General features: G+C 40.7%; 1 protein-coding gene across 2 annotated transcripts; it reads right to left on the bottom strand.

Moving 5' to 3' along the window:
- Positions 1 to 1,767: 1,767 nt before the first annotated feature.
- On the bottom strand, positions 1,768 to 24,461 carry LOC112238101 (non-histone chromosomal protein HMG-14A-like). Of its 2 annotated transcripts, none has more exons than XM_042326195.1 (6): positions 24,306 to 24,461; positions 23,309 to 23,335; positions 23,125 to 23,154; positions 11,023 to 11,076; positions 9,708 to 9,827; positions 1,768 to 2,037 (listed from the first exon to the last, which is right to left on the bottom strand). In XM_042326195.1, exons 1-6 carry the CDS (start codon positions 24,318 to 24,320, stop codon positions 1,990 to 1,992), a joined length of 294 nt encoding a protein of 97 aa, XP_042182129.1. In that variant the 5' UTR covers positions 24,321 to 24,461; the 3' UTR covers positions 1,768 to 1,989. The 2 variants fall into 2 exon arrangements, with proteins under 2 accessions (XP_042182129.1, XP_042182128.1); XM_042326194.1 differs by having other exon boundaries at positions 23,309 to 23,338; positions 24,306 to 24,458.
- Between the last annotated feature and the right edge of the window lie 184 nt (positions 24,462 to 24,645).

The following is a 24,645-nucleotide window of genomic DNA, read 5'->3' as shown; positions in this document are numbered from 1 at the left end:
CCCCTTAGTCAAACAGTTCTCATCTGGCCCCCCTTCACAGGAGAAGCCTGAAACAACATTCTAAAGACAGTTGACATCTAGTGGAAGCCTTAGGAAGTGCAAAATAACACATCCCACTGTGGATTTGATAGGGGCTGAGTTCAAAAACTACAAACCTCAGATTTCCCACTTCCTGTTTGGATTTTTTCTGTTTTCTGCCTGCCATATGAGTTGTTATACTCACATACATCATTCAAACAGGTTTAAATACTTCAGTGTTTTCTATCCAATACTAATAATAATATGCATATATTAGCATCTGGGACTGAGTAGGGGGCAGTTTACTCTGGGCACCTTGTTCATCCAAGCTACTCTATACTGCCCCCAAGCCATAAGAAGTTAACCAAGAGCTGCAGTTAGTTTCGGAATTGGTAGTAAGGAATACGTTAGTCCTAAATATTTCCTTTTCAGAGTAGCTTCACCAACTCTATCAACTAGTAATTCTATGTATATGGTTTCCTCATTCTAACTCACCCGCGTCAGTGTGGGTGCAGGATTTTGTTCCAGCCAAGCAGTCACACAACTAATATATTCCTCATTGATGAACAGGATTTGATGATTAGTTGAATCAGGTGTCATTGCTTGTTTGGCCTGCTGCCACACTAATTCTTAGCCCTCTGCAGAGAAGACTGGCACTGTTCTCACAGCTAGCTGATACAGGACAATGCTGACACCTAGTGATCATAAACATAACTACACTCTTCACAAACAAGAGACAAAATGGAGCCTGCTCTTCAAATAATCGTTTACAATGCAATACTTCCTTCAGTTTCTTCTTCCTTCCCTCTTTGTATTTATTTTGTCAAAAGTATCACTTGGTAGATTTATCTCAGAGGTAAAGTATTCATGTTAAAAATGCGTTGAGCCTGCGACCCAGGCCTTTCTGTGTCTATACACTGCCATAGAGCATTGTAACTAACAGAGCAGCTGTGAGGAGACATGGGGTTAACATTAACACTGTCGGGCATAGTCCAGGACTAAACAGCATGATCAATGGAGAATCCAAGAGTAGGATTAATGTATTTCCTGCTGGACTGGTCAGGAGCTGAAGCCACAACAGAACTACAATAGAACTAAAACATAACTGCAACAGCCTTCACACATAATAAAAACTAAAATTAAGACCCAACTAGACCGGGGGATGTAATAATGACAACAAAGTTTTGAGGAAAATTCACAGGACTTGTTTTATTGGAGAATTCCAGAACATCAGACATCAGAGAACCACTCATCTAAAAACAACAACATGTGTTTAAAAAACCAGCAAGATGGAGAGCTGTCACACACTACTGCCTAGGAGACACGCATGTCACTGTTACAGGGTCGCCTAGGAGACACGCATGTCACTGTTACAGGGTCTCCTAGGAGACACATGCATGTCACTGTTACAGGGTCGCCTAGGAGACACATGCATGTCACGGTTACAGGGTCGCCTAGGAGACACACACGTCACTCTGTCCAGAATGTTTCTCATGATCCTCTTCCTCTTTCTTATTGGACAACACACTTAGAACATGTTTCATGTAAAAACAGGAACATTTAGACAAAGCAAGGGAACGCCAGGGAGAACCGTTAATAAACCAGGACTAAAGGTAGAACCCTAGGAGAACCAACTGTGGAGGAGGGTGGGTACAGGAACACAACTCACTATGGGACGGGACGCGCTTTGCTTCCTACACAATCATGAAATGCTGTTTAATTTAAAAAAAATTTAGTGTGTTCATCTTGCCTGCAGACACTTTGTTGATATGACCACTGCAGATCTGCATTATATTACTCAGCTTTGCTTTGTGCTAAAAATCTGTACGGATAGTAGATAGTATACTTATAAAATCACTGATAAAAATATTCCTCTGTTAACAATACGCCTTGGAGGGGGACCACGAACACTGGGGCAGGCTGGGAGGGGGGTCGGAGGGGGTCGGAGGTCATCTGGGGTCGGCAGTGTTGCTACTCAGACTTGGCTTCCTCCTTCTCCGCCTCGGGAGCATCCTCCATCTGCAGGGTCAGAGGTTAGAGGTCAGTAGAACAACCTGACATTCCTGTTGGTAGTTTCTCATCCTAAAACAGGAGCTTATCTCTGCCATCAAGCTGACCAGTGTCTTCTAATGTCCCTTTATGACCAGCCTCATGTCCTCCACAGTCCATGATGTCTTTATGACCAGCATCAGGTCCTCTACAGTCCATGATGTCTTTATGACCAGCATCAGGTCCTCAACAGTCCATGATGTCTTTATGACCAGCATCAGGTCCTCTACAGTCCATGATGTCTTTATGACCAGCATCAGGTCCTCTACAGTCCATGATGTCTTTATGACCAGCATCAGGTCCTCTACAGTCCATGATGTCTTTCTAGTTCCTCCTAGTAGTGTACATAAGCAATAAGGCCCGAGGGGGTGTGATATACGGCCAATATACCACAGCTAAGGGCTGTTTGTACTCACAAGGCATCTCTGAGTGCCTACAGCCCTTAGCCGTGGTATATTGGCCATATATCACAAACCCCCGAGGTGCCTTATTGCTGTTATAAACTGGTTACCAACGTCATTAGAGTAGAAATAAATGTTCTCATACCCATGGTATAGGTCTAATATACCACGGATGTCAGCCAATCAGCATTCAAATGTCAAAACACCCAGTTTATAAAGTAGTGTATAGTATAGTAATGTATAGTAAAGCAGTGTAAAGATGTGAATAGTACAGCAGAGTATAGTATACTAGTGCATATAATAGAAGTGTATAGTAGTGATTAGCATAGAGGTGTGTAGTTTAGTAGTGATTAGCATAGAGGTGTGTAGTTTAGTAGTGATTAGCATAGAGGTGTGTAGTTTAGTAGTGATTAGCATAGAGGTGTGTAGTTTAGTAGTGATTAGCATAGAGGTGTGTAGTTTAGTAGTGATTAGCATAGAGGTGTGTAGTTTAGCAGTGATTAGCATAGAGGTGTGTAGTTTAGTAGTGATTAGCATAGAGGTGTGTAGTTTAGTAGTGATTAGCATAGAGGTTTGTAGTTTAGTAGTGATTAGCATACAGGTTTGTAGTTTAGTAGTGTATGGTTTAGTAGTGATTAGCATAGAGATTTATAGTTTAGTAGTGTATAGAAGTGTACAGTATAGAAGTGTATAGTAAATTAGAGCAGTGTATAGTATAGGAGTGTATAGTATACAGTAGCATATAGTATAGTATAGTAGTGTGTAGTATACAGTAGCGTATAGTATAGTCGTGTATAGTATAGTATACTATAGTTGTGTATAGTATAGAAGTGTATAGTAAATTAGAGCAGTGTATAGTATAGGAGTGTATAGTATACAGTAGCATATAGTATAGTATAGTAGTGTGTAGTATACAGTAGTGCATAGTATAGTCGTGTATAGTATAGCAGTGTATAGTATGGTAGTGTATAGTATGGTATAGTACGGTAGTGTATAGTATGGTATAGTATAGTAGTGTATAGTATAAGAGTGTATAGTATAATAGTGTATAGTTTAGTAGTGTATAATATAGTAGTGTATAGTATAGTAGTGTATAGTATAGTAGTGTATAGTATAGTAGTGTATAGTATAGTAGTGTATAGTATAGAAGTGTATAGTATGGTAGTGTATAATATAGTAGTGTATAGTATAGAAGTGTATAGTATAGGAGTGTATAGCATACAGTGGCATATAGTATAGTAGTGTATAGTATAGTAGTGTATAGTATAGTAGTGTATAGTATAGTAGTGTATAGTATAGTAGTGTATAATATAGTAGTGTATAGTATAGTAGTGTATAGTATAGAAGTGTATAGTATGGTAGTGTATAATATAGTAGTGTATAGTATAGTAGTGTATAATATAGTAGTGTATAATATAGTAGTGTATAATATAGTAGTGTATAATATAGTAGTGTATAATATAGTAGTGTATAGTATAGTAGTGTATAATATAGTAGTGTATAATATAGTAGTGTATAGTGTATAGTATAGTAGTGTATATAGTAGTGTATAGTATAGTAGTGTATAATATAGTAGTGTATAGTATAGTAGTGTATAGTTTAGTAGTGTATAATATAGTAGTGTATAGTATAGTAGTGTATAGTATAGTAGTGTATAGTATAGAAGTGTATAGTATGGTAGTGTATAATATAGTAGTGTATAGTATAGAAGTGTATAGTATAGTAGTGTATAGTATAGTAGTGTATAGTATAGAAGTGTATAGTATGGTAGTGTATAATATAGTAGTGTATAGTATAGAAGTGTATAGTATAGTAGTGTATAGTATAGTAGTGTATAGTATAGTAGTGTATAGTATAGTAGTGTATAGTATAGTAGTGTATAATATAGTAGTGTATAATATAGTAGTGTATAGTATAGAAGTGTATAGTATAGTAGTGTATAGTATAGGAGTGTATAGCATACAGTGGCATATAGTATAGTAGTGTATAGTATAGGAGTGTATAATATAGTAGTGTATAGTATAGAAGTGTATAGTATAGGAGTGTATAATATAGTAGTGTATAGTATAGAAGTGTATAATATAGTAGTGTATAGTATAGGAGTGTATAATATAGTAGTGTATAGTATAGAAGTGTATAGTATAGGAGTGTATAATATAGTAGTGTATAGTATAGAAGTGTATAGTATAGGAGTGTATAATATAGTAGTGTATAGTATAGTAGTGTATAGTATAGTAGTGTATAGTATAGTAGTGTATAGTATAGTAGTGTATAGTATAGTAGTGTATAGTATAGGAGTGTATAGTATAGAAGTGTATAGTATAGGAGTGTATAGTATAGTAGTGTATAATATAGTAGTGTATAGTATAGAAGTGTATAGTATAGGAGTGTATAGTATAGAAGTGTATAGTATAGGAGTGTATAGTATAGTAGTGTATAATATAGTAGTGTATAGTATAGAAGTGTATAGTATAGGAGTGTATAATATAGTAGTGTATAGTATAGGAGTGTATAATATAGTAGTGTATAGTATAGAAGTGTATAGTAGTGTATAGTATAGGGGTGTATAATATAGTAGTGTATAGTATAGAAGTGTATAGCATACAGTGGCATATAGTAGTGTATAGTATAGAAGTGTATAGTAGTGTATAGTATAGGAGTGTATAATATATTAGTATATAGTATAGAAGTGTATAGTAGTGTATAGTATAGGGGTGTATAATATAGTAGTGTATAGTATAATAGTGCATAGTATAGTAGTGTATAGTATAGAAGCGTATATTATAGTAGTGTATCGTATAGTCGTGTATATTATAGGAGTGCATAGTATAGTAGTGTATAGTATAGAAGCGTATATTATAGTAGTGTATCGTATAGTCGTGTATATTATAGGAGTGTATAGTATAGTTGTGTATAGTATAGGAGTGTATAGTATATGAGTGTATAGGAGTGTATAGTAGTGTATAGTATAGGGGTGTATAATATAGTAGTGTATAGTATACCGTAGAATATAGTATAGAAGCATAGTATAGTAATATAGTATAGAATGTAGTATAGTATAGTAATGTATAGTAGTGGAGTGTATAATAGTGCATAGTATAGTAGTGTATAGTATAGAAGTGTATAGTATAGTAGTGTATAGTATAGAAGCGTATATTATAGTAGTGTATAGTATAGAAGCGTATATTATAGTAGTGTATAGTATAGTCGTGTATAGTATAGTCGTGTATAGTAGAGGAGTGTATAGGAGTGTATAGTATAGTAATGTATAGTATTGGAGTGTATAATAGTGCATAGTATAGTAGTGTATAATAGTGCATAGTATAGTAGTGTATAGTATAGTAGTGTATAGTATAGAAGTGTATAGTATAGTAGTGTATAGTATAGAAGCGTATATTATAGTAGTGTATAGTATAGTCGTGTATAGTATAGTCGTGTATAGTAGAGGAGTGTATAGGAGTGTATAGTATAGTAATGTATAGTATTGGAGTGTATAATAGTGCATAGTATAGTAGTGTATAATAGTGCATAGTATAGTAGTGTATAGTATAGTAGTGTATAGTATAGAAGTGTATAGTATAGTAGTGTATATTAGTGTACAGTATAGTAGTGTACAGTATAGTAGTGTACAATATAGTAGTGTATAGTAGTGTACAGTATAGAAGTGTATAGCATAGCAGTGTACATTATTGTAGTGTAAAGTATAGAGGTCGACCGATTAATCGGAATGGCCGATTAATTAGGGCCGATGTCAAGTTTTAATAACAATCGGAAATCGGTATTTTTGGACACCGATCTGGATGTTTTTCTTTTACAACTTTATTTAACTAGGCAAGTCAGTTAAGAACACATTCTTATTTACAATGACGGCCTAGGAACGAACGGTGGGTTAACTGCCTCGTTCAGGGGCAGAACAACAGATTTTTACCTTGTCAGCTCGGGATTCAATCTGGCAACCGATTATTGGAGGACCAAAAAAATCCGGTACTGATTAATCGGCCGATTTAAAAAAAATGTTTTGATTTTTTTATATATATATATTTTTTACATTATTATTTTTTTAAATTTGTAATAATGACAATTACAACAATACTGAATTAACACTTATTTTAACTTAATCAATAAAAATCAATTTAGCCTCAAATAAATAATGAAACATGTTCAATTTGGTTTAAATAATGCAAAAACAAAGTGTTGGAGAAGAAAGTAAAAGTGCAATATGTGCCATGTAAGAAAGCTAACGTTTAAGTTCCTTGCTCAGAACTTGAGAACATATGAAAGCTGGTTGTTCCTTTTAACATGAGACTTCAATGTTCCAAGGTAAGAGGTTTTAGGTTATAGTTAATATAGTATTTATAGGACTATTTCTCTCTCTACCATTTGTATTTCATATACCTTTGACTATTGGATGTTCTTATAGGCCAGCTACAATGGCTTTACCCGACTGCGTTATGTGTTGTGAAGCTAGCCACAATAAGGAATAGCCACAATAGTGGACTTTGCTGTTCACCTTCAAAATAAAAGTTTCTCTTTGATGTAGAAGGTTACAATTGGTGGAATCATGCCATATTTATAATAGATCATGTTAAACAAGGTTGGTGTTGGAATGTGGAGCAATGAAATTGGGTATCAGTCTACTCGGTCACACCCACAGAAGACAATTGTGAAGAGCTTACGCAAATATTAGCGTCATAGCTCCACTATTGAGTGGCTGCTGCCAACACACTGACTCAACTCCAGCCACTTTAATAATGGGAATTGATGGGAAATGATGTAAATATATCACTAGCCACTTTAAACAATGCTACCTTATATAATGTTACTTACCCTACATTATTCATCTCATATGTATATGTATATACTGTACTCTATATCATCTACTGCATCTTTATGTAATACATGTATCACTAGCCACTTTAACTATGCCACTTTGTTTACATACTCATCTCATATGTATATACTGTACTCAATACCATCTACTGTATCCTGCCTATGCTGCTCTGTACCATCACTCATTCATATATCCTCATGTACATATTCTTTATCCCCTTACACTGTGTATAAGACAGTAGTTTTGGAATTGTTAGTTAGATTACTTGTTGGTTATTACTGCATTGTCGGGCAAACTTTTTGGCTCAAGGGTCACGTCGGGATTTTGAAATTCAACGGAGGGACGCATATTTTGGAGGACCAATTGTTTGTTAATATCAATTTGCCTGGGCCTCCAGTGGTTTAAGGCACTACATAGCAGTGCTTGAGGTGTCACTACAGACCCGGGTTTGATCTCTGGCTGTGTTACAGCTAGCCGTGACTGGGAGACCCATGAGGCGGCGAACACTTGGCCCAACGTCGTCCGGGTTAGGCAGGCCGAGATTTCCTTGTCCCATCGAACTCTAGCTACTACTGTGGCGGGCCAGGCGCATGCATACTGACACGGTCGCCAGGTGTACGGTGTTTCCACCGACACATTGGTTAAGTGGGCATTGTGTCAAGAAGCAGTGCGGCTGGGTCATGTTTCGGAGGACGCACGGCTCTTGACATTCGCCTCTCCCGAGTCCGTGCGGGAGATGCAGCGAGGCGACAAGACTAACTACCAATTGGATACCATGAAATTGGGGAGATTTAAAAACAAATGTTTTATGTCTCGCGGGCCATATTGAAGTGGCCAGCGGGCCGGATTGAAGTGGCCAGCGGCCCGGATTGAAGTGGCCAGCGGGACGGATTGAAGTGCCCCTCAACAGAACCAAATTGTAACCTTCTACATCAAAGAGAAACTTTTATTTTGAAGGTGAACAGCAAAGTCCACTATTGTGGCTATTCCTTATTGTGGCTAGAAACCACTACTAAAGGACACCAATAAGAAGAAGAGACTTGCTCGGACCAAGAAACACGAGCGAAGGACATTAGATCGGTCGAAATCTGTCCTTTGGTCTGATGAGTCCAAATTTGAGATTTTTGGTTCCAGCCGCCGTGTCTTTGTGAGACGCAGAGGTGAACAGATGATCTCCATATGTGTGGTTCCCACCATGAAGCATGGAGATGTAATAGTGCTTTGCTGGTGACACTGTCTGAGATATATTTATAATTCAAGGCACACTTAACCAGCATGGCTACCACAGCATTCTGCAGTGATACGCCATCCCATCTGGTTTGGGTTTAGTGGGACTATCATTTGTTATTCAACAGAACAATGACCCAACACACCTCCATGCTGTGTAAGGGCTATTTGATCATGAAGGAGAGTGATGGAGTGCTGCATCACATGACCTGGCCTCCACAATCACCCAACCTCAACACAAATGTGATGGTTTGGGATGAGTTGGACCGCAGGTGGCTACTTAAACAAATCAACATATATTTTAGATTCTTCTAACACTCTTTTGGTTACTACATGATTGCTTATGTGTTATTTAATAGTTTATGTCTTTACTATTATTCTACAATGTAGAAAATAATTAAAATAAAGAAAAACCCTTGAATGAGTAGGTGTCCAAACTTTAGTGTACAGTACAGTATGGCAGTGTACAGTATATAGTACAGTAGTATCGAGTACAGTATGGCAGTGTACAGTATATAGTACAGTAGTGTACAGTAGTATGTAGTACAGTATAGTAGTGGACAGTATAGCAGTATATAGTACATATAGTATCATGGGAATCGATGGGAAATGATGTAAATATATCACTAGCCACTTTAAACAATGCTACCTTATATAATGTTACTTACCCTACATTGTTCATCTCATATGCATACGTTGATACTGTACTCTATATCATCGACTGCATCCTTATGTAATACATGTATCACTAGCCACTTTAACTATGCCACTTGGTTTACATACTTATCTCATATGTATATACTGTACTCGATATCATCTACTGTATCTTGCCTATGCTGCTCTGTACCATCACTCATTCATATATCCTTATGTACATATTCTTTATCCCCTTACACTGTGTATGACAGTAGTTTTTTTTTGAATTGTTAGTTAGATTACTTGCTCGTTATTACTGCATTGTCGGAACTAGAAGCACAAGCATTTCGCTACACTCGCATTAACATCTGCTAACCATGTGTATGTGACAAATAAAATTTGATTTGATTTGATTTGATTTGATTTACAGTAGTATGTAGTACAGTATGGCAGTGTACAGTATATAGTACAGTAGTGTACAGTAGTATGTAGTACAGTATAGTAGTGGACAGTATAGCAGTATATAGTACAGTAATGTATATTACCTGGTTGGTCTTGGCATCTCCGTTCTCAGAGTGGTTCTCCTCAGCGGCCTCTGCGTTCTCCTTCGCTGCTGCCTTCTTAGTTTTCTTCTCCTCCTTCTTGTCATTCACAGCCTTCTCTTTCTGGATGGGGGGATGACAGACATTATCCTTCACATTATCCTCATCTATACTGGGCTCCCGAGTGGCACAGCGGTCTAAGGCACTGTATCTCAGTGCTTGAGGTGTCACTACAGACCCAGGATCGATTCCAGGCTGTATCACAACTGGCCGTGATTGGGAGTCCCACAGGGCGGCGCATAATTGATCCAGCGTCGTCCAGGTTTGGCCGGGGTAGGCCGTCATTGTAAATAAGAAATTGTTCTTAACTGACTTGCCTAGTTAAACAAAGGTTACACTTAAAAATGTGAAAAAGATATACCATGCCTGCTCTTTCTAGAGAGTGGGCTTATAGTTGTTTTTTTGTGATGCTTCTGGGATTTGTAGTTCTGTAATGTGATTGCTCTAGAGTTCTATACTGAACAAAAATATAAACACAACATGTAAAGTGTTGGTCCCATGTTTCATGAGCTGAAATAAAAGATCCCAGAAATGTACCATACGCACAAAATGTTTTTTTTTTCTCTCAAAACAGCATGATAATTACACAGGTGAGCCTTGTGCTTGTGACAATAAAGGCCACCTTTTTATTTTGGTCACACAACAATGCCACAGATGTCTCAAGTTGAGAGAGCGTGCAAATGGCATGCTGACTCCAGGAATGTCCAACAGAGTTGTTGCCAGAGAATTGAATGAGAATTTCTCTACCATAAGCCGCCTCAAGTCGCTTTAGAGAATTTGGCAGTACGCCCAACCGGCCTCACAACCACATGTAACCACATCAGCCCAGGACCTCCACATCCGGCTTCGTCACTTGCGGGATCATCGGATGAGTGGAAGGGGGTACTAAGGAGTATTTCTGTCTGTAATAAAGACCTTTTGGGGGAAAAACTAATTCTGATTGGCTGGGCCTGACTCCCGAGTGGGTGGACCTAGCTCCCAAGTGGGTGGGCATATGCTCTCCCAGGCCCACCCACAGCTGCGCCACTGCCCAGTCATGTGAAATCAATAGATTAGGGCATAATGAATTTATTTCAATTGACTGATTTCCTTCTATGAACTGGAACTGTAAAATCTTTGAAATTGTTGCATGTTGTGTTTATATTTTGGATCAGTACATTATGTACAACCCTGGAGTTTAAAGTTCTGTAATGTGACTGCTCTAGCGTTTGTAGTTCTATTATGCGCAACCCTGGGGTTTGTAGTTCTGTTCTCTTGCCTTTGCTGGTTTCTCCTTCTTGGCCTTGGGTTCAGTCTTGGCTGGGGCTGGTTTCTGGAGAGAGGGAGAACAAACATCAGCCTCATGTGTTCTACAACCACTGATCATTCCTAGTTCTACTGCCCAATAGGCGCTAGGGCTTCAGTTCTACTGACCAGTAGGAGCTAGGGCTTCAGTGGGACTTTACTGAGATTTATCAACTGGTTCAGAGTTCTGTAACCTGTTAAATATGTAATACACGTGGAATTAGCAGTCATGTCAAATCAAATTGTATTCGTCACATGCGCCGAATACAACAGGTGTAGACCTTACAGTGAAATGCTTACTAACCAACAATGCTTTAAGAAGTTAAGAAACAAATAGAAAATAAAAAGTAACAAATAATTAAACAGCAGCAGTAAAATAACAATAGCGAGCCTATACACAGGGGGTACCGGTACAGAGTCAATGTGCGGGGGTACACGTTAGTGAGGTTAGTTGAGGTAATATGTACATGTAGGTAGAGTTCAAGTGATTATGCATTGATAATAAACAGAGAGTAGCAGCAGCCTAAAAGAGGGGTCTGGGTAGCCCTTTGATTAGCTGTTCAGGAGTCTTGTGACCTGAAGCTGTTTAGAAACCTCTTGGACCTAGACTTGGCGCTCCGGTACTGCTTGCCGTGCGTTAGCAGAGAGAACAGTCTATGACTGGGGTGGCTAGAGCCTTTGAAAGTTTTAGGGCTCTGACACCGCCTGGTATAGAGGTCCTGGATGGCAGGAAGCTTGGCCCCAGTGATGTACTGGGCCGTACGCACTACCCTCTGTTGTGCCTTGAGGACGGAGGCCGAGCAGTTGCCATACCAGGCAGTGATGCAACCAGTCAGGATGCTCTCGATGGTGCAGCTGTAGAACCTATTGAGGATCTGAGGACCCATGCCAAATATTTTCAGTCTCCTGAGGGGGAATAGGCTTTATCGTGCCCTCTTCATGACTGTCTTAGTGTGTTTGGACCATGATAGTTAGTTGGTGATGTGGACACCAAGGAAAATGAAGCTCTCAATCTGCTCCACAGCAGCCCCATCGTGGACTCTTTTTCCTGTAGTCCGCAATCATCTCCTTTGTATTGCTCACATTGAGGGAGAAGTAGTCCTTGCACTATACGATCAGGTCTCCGACCTCCTCCCTATAGGCTGTCTCATCATTGTCGGTGATCAGGCCTCCACTGTTGTGTCATCGGCAAACTTAATGATAGTGTTGGAGTCGTGTCTGGCCATGCAGTCATGAGTGAACAGGGAGTACAGGAGGGGACTGAGCACACACCTCTGAGGGGCCCCTGTGTTGAGGATCAGCATGGCAGATGTGTTGCTGCCGAGTTTCCCTGTATTGAAGTCCCCGGCCACTAGGAGCACCACATCTGGATGAGAGTTTCCCTGTATTATAGTCCCCGGCCACTAGGAGCGCCACCTCTGGATGAGAGTTTCCCTGTATTAAAGTCCCCGGCCACTAGGAGAGTTTCCCTGTATTAAAGACCCAGGCCACTAGGAGAGAGTTTCCCTGTATTAAAGACCCCGGCCACTAGGAGAGAGTTTCCCTGTATTATAGTCCCCGGCCACTAGGAGCACCACCTCTGGATGAGTTTCCCTGTATTATAGTCCCCGGCCACTAGGAGAGAGTTTCCCTGTATTAAAGTCCCCGGCCACTAGGAGAGAGTTTCCCTGTATTAAAGACCCCGGCCACTAGGAGAGAGTTTCCCTGTATTAAAGACCCCGACCACTAGGAGAGAGTTTCCCTGTATTAAAGACCCCGACCACTAGGAGAGAGTTTCCCTGTATTAAAGACCCCGACCACTAGGAGAGAGTTTCCCTGTATTAAAGACCCCGGCCACTAGGAGAGAGTTTCCCTGTATTAAAGTCCCCGGCCACAAGGAGAGAGTTTCCCTGTATTATAGTCCCCGGCCACTAGAAGAGTTTCCCTGTATTAAAGACCCCGGCCACTAGGAGAGAGTTTCCCTGTATTAAAGACCCCGACCACTAGGAGAGAGTTTCCCTGTATTAAAGACCCCGGCCACTAGGAGAGAGTTTCCCTGTATTAAAGACCCCGACCACTAGGAGAGTTTCCCTGTATTAAAGTCCCCGGCCACTAGGAGAGAGTTTCCCTGTATTAAAGACCCCGGCCACTAGGAGAGAGTTTCCCTGTATTAAAGACCCCGGCCACTAGGAGAGAGTTTCCCTGTATTAAAGACCCCGGCCACTAGAGTGTTTCAGTGTATTATAGTCCCCGGCCACTAGGAGCGCCACCTCTGGATGAGAGTTTCCCTGTATTAAAGACCCCGGCCACTAGGAGAGAGTTTCCCTGTATTAAAGACCCCGGCCACTAGGAGAGAGTTTCCCTGTATTATAGTCCCCGGCCACTAGGAGAGAGTTTCCCTGTATTATAGTCCCCGGCCACTAGGAGAGAGTTTCCCTGTATTATAGTCCCCGGCCACTAGGAGAGAGTTTCCCTGTATTAAAGTCCCCGGCCACTAGGAGAGAGTTTCCCTGTATTAAAGTCCCCGGCCACTAGGAGAGAGTTTCCCTGTATTAAAGACCCCGGCCACTAGAGAGAGTTTCCCTGTATTAAAGTCCCCGGCCACTAGGAGAGAGTTTCCCTGTATTAAAGACCCCGGCCACTAGGAGAGAGTTTCCCTGTATTAAAGACCCCGGCCACTAGGAGAGAGTTTCCCTGTATTAAAGACCCCGACCACTAGGAGAGAGTTTCCCTGTATTATAGTCCCCGGCCACTAGGAGTTTCCCTGTATTAAAGCCCCACCACTGGATGAGAGTTTCCCTGTATTAAAGACCCCGGCCACTAGAGAGAGTTTCCCTGTATTAAAGACCCCGGACCACTAGGAGAGAGTTTCCCTGTATTAAAGACCCCGACCACTAGAGAGAGTTTCCCTGTATTAAAGTCCCCGGCCACTAGGAGAGAGTTTCCCTGTATTATAGTCCCCGGCCACTAGAGAGAGTTTCCCTGTATTAAAGACCCCGGCCACTAGGAGAGAGTTTCCCTGTATTATAGTCCCCGGCCACTAGGAGAGAGTTTCCCTGTATTAAAGACCCCGGCCACTAGAGAGAGTTTCCCTGTATTAAAGACCCCGGCCACTAGGAGAGAGTTTCCCTGTATTAAAGTCCCCGGCCACTAGGAGAGAGTTTCCCTGTATTAAAGTCCCCGGCCACTAGGAGAGAGTTTCCCTGTATTAAAGACCCCCCCGGCCACTAGAGAGAGTTTCCCTGTATTAAAGTCCCCGGCCACTAGAGAGAGTTTCCCTGTATTAAAGACCCCGACCACTAGGAGAGTTTCCCTGTATTAAAGACCCCGACCACTAGGAGAGAGTTTCCCTGTATTAAAGACCCCGACCACTAGGAGAGAGTTTCCCTGTATTAAAGACCCCGGAGAAGAGTTTCCCTGTATTAAAGACCCCGGCCACTAGGAGAGAGTTTCCCTGTATTAAAGACCCCGGCCACTAGGAGAGAGTTTCCCTGTATTAAAGACCCCGGCCACTAGGAGAGAGTTTCCCTGTATTAAAGACCCCGACCACTAGGAGAGAGTTTCCCTGTATTAAAGACCCCGGCCACTAGGAGAGAGTTTCCCTGTATTAAAGACCCCGACCACTAGGAGAGTTTCCCTGTATTAAAGACCCTGACCACTAGGAGAGAGTTTCCCTGTATTATAGTCCCTGACCACTAGGAGAGAGTTTCCCTGTATTAAAGACCCCGACCACTAGGAGAGTTTCCCTGTATTAAAGACCCCGGCCACTAGGAGAGTTTCCCTGTATTAAAGACCCCGACCACTAGGAGAGTTTCAGTGTATTAAAGACCCCGGCCACTAGGAGCGCCACCTCTGGATGAGAGTTTCCCTGTATTAAAGACCCCGGCCACTAGAAGAGTTTCCCTGTATTAAAGACCCCGGCCACTAGGAGAGAGTTTCCCTGTATTAAAGTTCCCGGCCACTAGGAGGAGAGAGTTTCCCTGTATTATAGTCCCCGGCCACTAGAAGAGTTTCCCTGTATTATAGTCCCCGGCCACTAGGAGAGAGTTTCCCTGTATTATAGTCCCCGGCCACTAGGAGAGAGTTTCCCTATATTAAAGTCCCCGGCCACTAGGAGAGAGTTTCCCTGTATTATAGTCCCCGGCCACTAGGAGAGAGTTTCCCTGTATTAAAGACCCTGACCACTAGGAGAGAGTTTCCCTGTATTAAAGACCCTGACCACTAGGAGAGTTTCCCTGTATTAAAGACCCCGACCACTAGGAGAGTTTCCATGTATTAAAGAACCCCGACCACTAGGAGAGTTTCCCTGTATTAAAGACCCCGACCACTAGGAGAGAGTTTCCCTGTATTAAAGACCCCGACCACTAGGAGCGCCTTACACAGATCATGAAGCAGGTCTACAGTGGTAGAGGAGGTCTGCATTATGTGGTTTAGTGATTGTAGCATAGATTATTACACTTTAATAAAAATGGATATTAGCTGGTTGTAGCTGAATTTGGTTTATATTGATAGATGTTATACATGTGTAGTGCCAGGGTGTAGTATAGTATCAGGTTATAAAGGTTATAAGCTAGTACATGGAAAATAGATGCATAGTAAGGTATCTATCAGTATATAATACCCTGGGGTATAGTTATTAAACATGTCTAATAATATGGTCTAGTTATTGTAGCAGATGTTATTCAGGTGTACATGCTGTTGGAGCTGAGTTTAATTTAGCATGTGCAATTACCTGCTATATAGTGGCCTCCAACTGCTCTTAAATGCCAGTAAAACCAAATGCATGCTTTTCAACCGTTCGCTGCCCGCACCCGCCCGCCCATCTAGCATCACCACCCTGGATGGTTCCGACCTAGAATATGCGGACTCCGCAATATATCAGTTCACTGGTCACGATAACAACACCCACCCGTAGCACACGCTCCAGCAGGTGTATCTCACTGGTCATCCCCAAAGCCAACACCTCATTTGGCCGCCTTTCCTTCCAGTTCTCTGCTGCCTGTGACTGGAACGAATTGCAAAAATCGCTGAAGTTGGGGACTTATTTCCCTCACCAACTTCAAACATCAACTATCTGACCAGCTAACCGATCGCTGCAGCTGTACATAGTCCATCTGTAAAGAGCCCACCCAATTGACCTACCTCATCCCCATACGGTCTTTATTTTATTTATTTTCTGCTCTTTTGCAGACCAGTATCTCTACTTGCACATCACCTGCTCATTTATAACACCAGTGTTAATCTGGTAAATTGTAATCATTCGCTCCTATGGCCTATTTATTGCCTACCTCCTCATGCCTTTTGCACACTCTGTATATCGACTTTCTTTTCTCTACTGTGTCATTGACTTGTTTATTGTGTTATTGGCTTGTTTATTGTTTATTCCATGTGTAACTCTGTGTTGTTGTCACACTGCTTTGCTTTATCTTGTTGCAGGTCGCAGTTGTAAATGAGAACTTGTTCTCAACTAGCCTACCTGGTTAAATGAAGGTGTTCTCAACTAGCCTACCTGGTTAAATAAAGGTGTTCTCAACTAGCCTACCTGGTTAAATAAAGGTGTTCTCAACTAGCCTACCTGGTTAAATGAAGGTGTTCTCAACTAGCCTACCTGGTTAAATGAAGGTGTTCTCAACTAGCCTACCTGGTTAAATGAAGGTGTTCTCAACTAGCCTACCTGGTTAAATAAAGGTGTTCTCAACTAGCCTACCTGGTTAAATGAAGGTGTTCTCAACTAGCCTACCTGGTTAAATAAAGGTGTTCTCAACTAGCCTACCTGGTTAAATAAAGGTGTTCTCAACTAGCCTACCTGGTTAAATGAAGGTGTTCTCAACTAGCCTACCTGGTTAAATAAAGGTGTTCTCAACTAGCCTACCTGGTTAAATAAAGGTGTTCTCAACTAGCCTACCTGGTTAAATGAAGGTGTTCTCAACTGGCCTACCTGGTTAAATAAAGGTGTTCTCAACGAGCCTACCTGGTTAAATAAAGGTGAAATAAATAAAAATAAAAAATTGTAATACATGTGTAATTACCTGCCTACCTGGTTAAATAAAGGTGTTCTCAACTAGCCTACCTGGTTAAATAAAGGTGTTCTCAACTAGCCTACCTGGTTAAATAAATCAACTAGCCTATATATACCTGGTTAAATAAATATAGCCTACCTGGTTAAATAAAGGTGTTCTCAACTAGCCTACCTGGTTAAATAAAGGTGTTCTCAATAGCCTAGAGGTGAGACCATAAACACGTGTAATTACCCGGCAGAGACCATACACGTGTAATTACCCGGTAGAGACCATACACGTGGTAATTACCCGGTAGAGACCATACACGCCTACCTGGTTAAATAATTACTACCTGGTTAAATAAAGAGACCATACACGTGTAATTACCCGGTAGAGACCATACACGTGTAATTACCCGGTAGAGACCATACACGTGTAATTACCCGGTAGAGACCATACACGTGTAATTACCCGGCAGACCATACATGTGTAATTACCCGGCAGAGACCATACACGTGTAATTACCTGCTGTATATATACAGACAACACATGTGTACCGTAATTTCCGGACTATAAGCCGCTACTTTTTTCCCAGGCTTTGAACCTCACGGTTTATACAATGATACAATGACGCGGCTAATTTATGGATTTTCCCCCTTTCACAAGATTCATGCCGCCAAAAAACTGAGCACCGTCACATAATGTGACGTAAATCGAGTGCGCTCAAACTTCCCATCATTCTGATTACGGTAGTCATTTTGTCACCCTCATCATGGCAAGACACGGATAAATGCATATGATGCAGCTTTCAAGTTGAAAGCGATCGATCTGGCTTTTGGAAAAGGAAATAGTGCTCCTGCATGGGAGCTTGGCCTTAATGATTCGATGATAAGACGTTGGAAACAGCAGCGTGAGGAACTGACTCAGTGCAAAAAGACAACAAAAGCTTTCAGAGGGAAGAAAAGCAGATGGTCCGAACTAGAAAATGAGCTTGAAGACTGGGTCAACACACAGAGAGCAGACGGCCAAGGTGTTTCAACTGTGCAGATCCGACTGAAAGCCAAAACCATCGCCACCGCAATGAATTTTGAGGATTTTAGAGGTGGACCATCGTGGTGTCTAAGATTTATGAGACGTAAAGGCCTGTCCATCAGGGTAAGGACGAGTCTGTGTCAGCAGCTCCCTCCCGACTACAAGGAAAAAGTTTCAAACTTCCGCAAATTCACTGATGCAAAGATAGAGGAGCATTCCATCGGCCCACACGACATCATAAATATGGATGAGGGTCCTCTGACGTTTGACCTGCCTCTCACTCGGACTGTCAACAGGAAAGGTGAATCATCCGTCACGCTGAAAACAACTGGGCATGAAAAAACACACTTCACCTGTGTTCTGAGCTGCACGGCATCAGGAGAAAAACACACTTCCTGTGTTCTGAGCTGCACGGCATCAGGAGAAAAACACACTTCCTGTGTTCTGAGCTGCACGGCATCAGGAGAAAAACACACTTCACCTGTGTTCTGAGCTGCACGGCATCAGGAGAAAACACACTTCACCTGTGTTCTGAGCTGCACGGCATCAGGAGAAAAACACACTTCACTTCCTGTGTTCTGAGCTGCACGGCATCAGGAGAAAAACACACTTCACCTGTGTTCTGAGCTGCACGGCATCAGGAGAAAAACACACTTCACCTGTGTTCTGAGCTGCACGGCATCAGGAGAAAAACACACTTCCTGTGTTCTGAGCTGCACGGCATCGGGAGAAAAGATTCCACCAATGTTGATTTTTAAACGCATGACGATATCAAAAGAATAATTCCAGAGGAATTGTTGTGAAAGTCAACAAGGATGGATGACGGAAGGCCTAATGCATGAATGGTATACGGAGTGTTACGGCAAGCGACCGGGAGGATTCTTTCACAAGAACAAGGCATTGCTCGTGTTGGACAGCATGAGGGCCCACATAACAGATTCTGTGAAAGAAGCTATGAAGAGGACAAACTCAATTCCAGCTGTGATTCCTGGGGGCACAACAAAGTACTTGCAGTCACTCGACATCAGTGTAAATCGTGCATTTAAGGTGGCGCTCCGTGTTCAGTGGGAGGCTTGGATGACAAGTGGGGAGAAATCCTTCACTAAAACGGGCCGCATGCGAAGAGCATCTTATGGTCAAGTCTGCCAGTGGGTCCTGACAGCGGGGAGCATTGTCAAAAAGTCCACTATCATCAACGGGTTTGGAAAGGCTGGACTGCTGCGTGTTGAAGGGGCAGCATGAGCTCAGTGGGGTATTTGCCTCCGGATGAAAGTGAGGAGAGCGACAATGAAAACGATCCAACATCGAGATGAAGCAATTCTGAGGCTATTCAACTCCGACACCGAAGGAGATGTCTTCAGTGGTTTCAGTGCACAGGAGGAGGAAGATAGTGACCAATGACTTTACTGGTAGGCTGCTGTTTAATGTTTGTTACAAGCCGTGTTTCGTTTAAAGGCTGTGTAAAGTTCATTTGTTTCAATGTACCGGTAGGCACCTGTGGCTTATAGACATGTGCGGCTTATTTATGTACAAAATACATATTTTTGAATAATTCAGTGGGAGCGGCATATATTCAGGTGCGCTTAATAGTCCAGAAATTACAGTAATTACCTGTTATATATACAGACAATACATGTGTAATTACCTGTTATATATACAGACAACACATGTGTAATTACCTGTTATATATACAGACAACACATGTGTAATTACCTGTTATATATACAGACAACACATGTGTAATTACCTGTTATATATACAGACAATACATGTGTAATTACCTGTTATATATACAGACAATACATGTGTAATTACCTGTTATATATACAGACAATACATGTGTAATTACCTGTTATATATACAGACAACACATGTGTAATTACCTGTTATATATACAGACAACACATGTGTAATTACCTGTTATATATACAGACAATACACGTGTAATTACCTGTTATATATACAGACAACACACGTGTAATTACCTGTTATATATACAGACAACACATGTGTAATTACCTGTTATATATACAGACAACACATGTGTAATTACCTGTTATATATACAGACAACACATGTGTAATTACCTGTTATATATCCTGGGGGCACAACACAGACAACAGACATCAGTGTAATTATGTATATTTACAGACAACACCGTGTAATTACCTGTTATATATACAGACAACACACGTGTAATTACCTGTTATATATACAGACAACACACGTGTAATTACCTGTTATATATACAGACAACACATGTGTAATTACCTGTTATATATACAGACAACACACGTGTAATTACCTGTTATATATACAGACAACACACGTGTAATTACCTGTTTAATATACAGACAACACTGCGTGTAATTACCTGTTATATATACAGACAACACATGTGTAATTACCTGTTATATATACAGACAACACATGTGTAATTACCTGTTATATATACAGACAACACACGTGTAATTACCTGTTATATATACAGACAACACACGTGTAATTACCTGTTATATATACAGACAACACACGTGTAATTACCTGTTATATATACAGACAACACACGTGTAATTACCTGTTATATATACAGACAACACATGTGTAATTACCTGTTATATATACAGACAACACATGTGTAATTACCTGTTATATATACAGACAACACATGTGTAATTACCTGTTATATATACAGACAACACATGTGTAATTACCTGTTATATATACAGACAACACATGTGTAATTACCTGTTATATATACAGACAACACATGTGTAATTACCTGTTATATATACAGACAACACATGTGTAATTACCTGTTATATATACAGACAACACATGTGTAATTACCTGTTATATATACAGACAACACATGTGTAATTACCTGTTATATATACAGACAACACATGTGTAATTACCTGTTATATATACAGACAACACATGTGTAATTACCTGTTATATATATACAGACAACACATGTGTAATTACCTGTTATATATACAGACAACACATGTGTAATTACCTGTTATATATACAGACAACACATGTGTAATTACCTGTTATATATACAGACAACACATGTGTAATTACCTGTTATATATACAGACAACACATGTGTAATTACCTGTTATATATACAGACAACACATGTGTAATTACCTGTTATATATACAGACAACACATGTGTAATTACCTGTTATATATACAGACAACACACGTGTAATTACCTGTTATATATACAGACAACACATGTGTAATTACCTGTTATATATACAGACAACACATGTGTAATTACCTGTTATATATACAGACAACACATGTGTAATTACCTGTTATATATACAGACAATACATGTGTAAAGTGTAAAATGATTGCAGCCGAGGATATAGAAGCGTCATAAGGTAGTGTACAGGTTATATGACACGTCACAGGTAGTGTAATTACCTGCGTATATATACAGACAACACATGTGTAATATACGTCTGTTATATATCATAAGGTAACACATGTGTAATTACCTGCGTATATAGGTACAGTGTACACATGTTATATGACCGTCATATGGTAGTGTACAGACTATACAGGCTATATGCGTCATAAGGTAGTGTACGCGTCAAGGTAGTGTACAGGCTATATATACAGACATACAGGTAGTGTACAGGTTATATACCGTCATATGGTAGTGTACAGGTTATATGACGCGTCATATGGTAGTGTACAGGTTACAGGTTATATGTTATATATACAGACACACACAGTGTAATATACGTCTGGTAGTGTACATATATGACAGACGTCACATAGTGTAGGTTATATGACCGTCATAAGGTAGTGTACAGCTATATGACACGTCATAAGGTAGTGTACAGGCTATATACAGACATAAGGTAGTGTACAGGCTATATGACGCGTCATAAGGTAGTGTACAGGCTATATGACGCGTCATAAGGTAGTGTACATTATATGACGCGTATAAGGTAGTGTACAGACAATACATGTACAGGTATATGACGCTGTCATAAGGTAGTGTACAGGCTATATGACGCGTCATAAGGTAGTGTACAGAAAACACATGTGTAATTACCTGTTATATGACGCGTCATAAGTAGTGTACAGGTTATATGTGTAATTACCGTTATAGGTAGTGTACAGTCATAAGGTAGTGTACAGGCTATATGACGCGTCATAAGGTAGTGTACAGGTTATATGACAGTCAGTGTACAGGTTATGTGTCATAAGGTATTACAGGTTATATGACGCGTCATAAGGTAGTGTACAGGTATATATGATAGGTAGTGTACAGGCTATATGACGTCATAAGGTAGTGTACAGGCTATATGACGCGTCATAAGGTAGTGTAATTACGTCATAAGGTAGTATATACAGACAACACATAGTGTAATTACCTATATGACGCGTTATATATACAGACAACACATAAGGTAGTTACCTGCTGTATATGACGCGTCATAAGGTAGTGTACAGGCTATATGACGCGTCATAAGGTAGTGTACAGGCTATATGACGCGTCATAAGGTAGTGTACAGGTTATATGACGCGTCATAAGGTAGTGTACAGGTTATATGACGCGTCATAAGGTAGTGTACAGGTTATATGACGCGTCATAAGGTAGTGTACAGGCTATATGACGCGTCATAAGGTAGTGTACAGGCTATATGACGCGTCATAAGGTAGTGTACAGGCTATATGACGCGTCATAAGGTAGTGTACAGGCTATATGACGCGTCATAAGGTAGTGTACAGGCTATATGACGCGTCATAAGGTAGTGTACAGGCTATATGACGCGTCATAAGGTAGTGTACAGGTTATATGACACGTCATAAGGTAGTGTACAGGCTATATGACGCGTCATAAGGTAGTGTACAGGCTATATGACGCGTCATAAGGTAGTGTACAGGTTATATGACGCGTCATAAGGTAGTGTACAGGCTATATGACGCGTCATAAGGTAGTGTACAGGTTATATGACGCGTCATAAGGTAGTGTACAGGCTATATGACACGTCATAAGGTAGTATATAATGTCTGTATCGTAGCTGGTCTCACCGCTGATAACCGGGCGGATCTCCTCTGGGGCTGCAACAGGAAGAGAAAACATGTCACCACAGAAAAACACACACGCTGTCAGAGATCAACTATGATGAAACTGAGCTGACAATACGAGTTATTATATTATTATTATATATATTATTTATAGGGGATGAGTTGTAGTCGAGGATCTTGGTCTTACCTCCTCCTTGGTGTCCCCAGCGGCTCCCTGCTGAGGGCAAACACAAACAATGACAAATAAACAACTTTTATCACAACAACAACACTTTATTGGCCTTTATAAGAGCAGGCAACAGTCTACGGTGGCTCAAATGACATATTTCTTCACTGTCAAGGAACACCCCAGATAACTTTTCAATTTCAAGAAAAAAGTAAAAATGTCATAGATAATGTAAAAATAAAGGTGTTTTTAGACCCATTAGATGGAAGTGTAATGTAATATTTGAGTTTTGTTAACAGTTTATATGTTTTGGGACCAGTAACACTGAAAGTTGGGGTCCTAAAGTATCTGTCTCTCTTTCTCCACTCTCTCCATCTCTCTCTTCTGTCTATGAGCTCAGGCAGGATTTGAAAACTCGCGCGGGACGGAATAAGCAAGAGGGAGGAGCAGAGTTAAGCCTCCGCAGCGCCGCCCGGCGGTAGAGACACGACACTGCAGCCACCTGGGACCATGAACAAAGACAAAAAATATACATTTTTATCGAAATACGACGACGATTGCATATTTTAACGATCCGAATTTAAACTAGAGATACGAACGAATATTCTCGGGGCCATTTTGGGCGGATTGAGGGGAAAATGTCTGTAACTGAAGCGTTTTGTTCGGTAGGTCGAAGAAGAGAGGAAGACTTGGGCTGCAAAGCATGGCTGCTGGTTGTGCTTTAACTACATGGAGACAGACTTCTGGCTTCCCAAAGGACAGCGACTGCCGGGGGGAAAGCAGCCTTTTAAGCCCACAAGCAATCAGAAAAAAATATTCATTTAAAACACACAAAAAAATACATATTATTTTTAGAAAATTTCCTCCAAATAAATACCATAAATTCTCAAAAGAAATAGGTTTATAATTAACTAATCGTTGGAGAAGCGATGGCTCTCTACATTCATTTGCACGCTTTCAATAGCTACCTGCTTTTCTTATTTCACAATCCTCTCTAAATAGTCACCAAACTACGTACCTTTCTCTTGGGCATGTTGGATTCTTGGAGATTCTCTTTCAGATGGAACTATAAAGTGTTTAGCTAGCTAGCTGTTGTGAGTTAGGTGCATGTGAAGCCAAGTGTCTGCTGCTGCCTGGTCCGTGTAGTAAACACACAGGAACAGCCACCAGACTGGCTGAATGGGGGGAGGGGTGGGGCTAAACGCAGGATTGATGTGCTCTCCGCCAATTACGGAGCGCTATTCGCAGCTGCAGAACACGGAGAATTTGGGAACCGGTGATGTTCTTTACGCGCGAAGTGCTTCTAGCAAAGCGAGGGAAGAAAAGCCTTGCTAAAATCAAGAACATCTCCATAAAAT

This window comes from Oncorhynchus tshawytscha, linkage group LG08, assembly GCF_018296145.1.
Source record: "Oncorhynchus tshawytscha isolate Ot180627B linkage group LG08, Otsh_v2.0, whole genome shotgun sequence".
Classification (NCBI taxonomy): Eukaryota; Metazoa; Chordata; class Actinopteri; order Salmoniformes; family Salmonidae; genus Oncorhynchus; species Oncorhynchus tshawytscha.
Note: the sequence above shows the minus strand (reverse complement) of the source record. Positions and strands in the feature narration are given on the sequence as shown.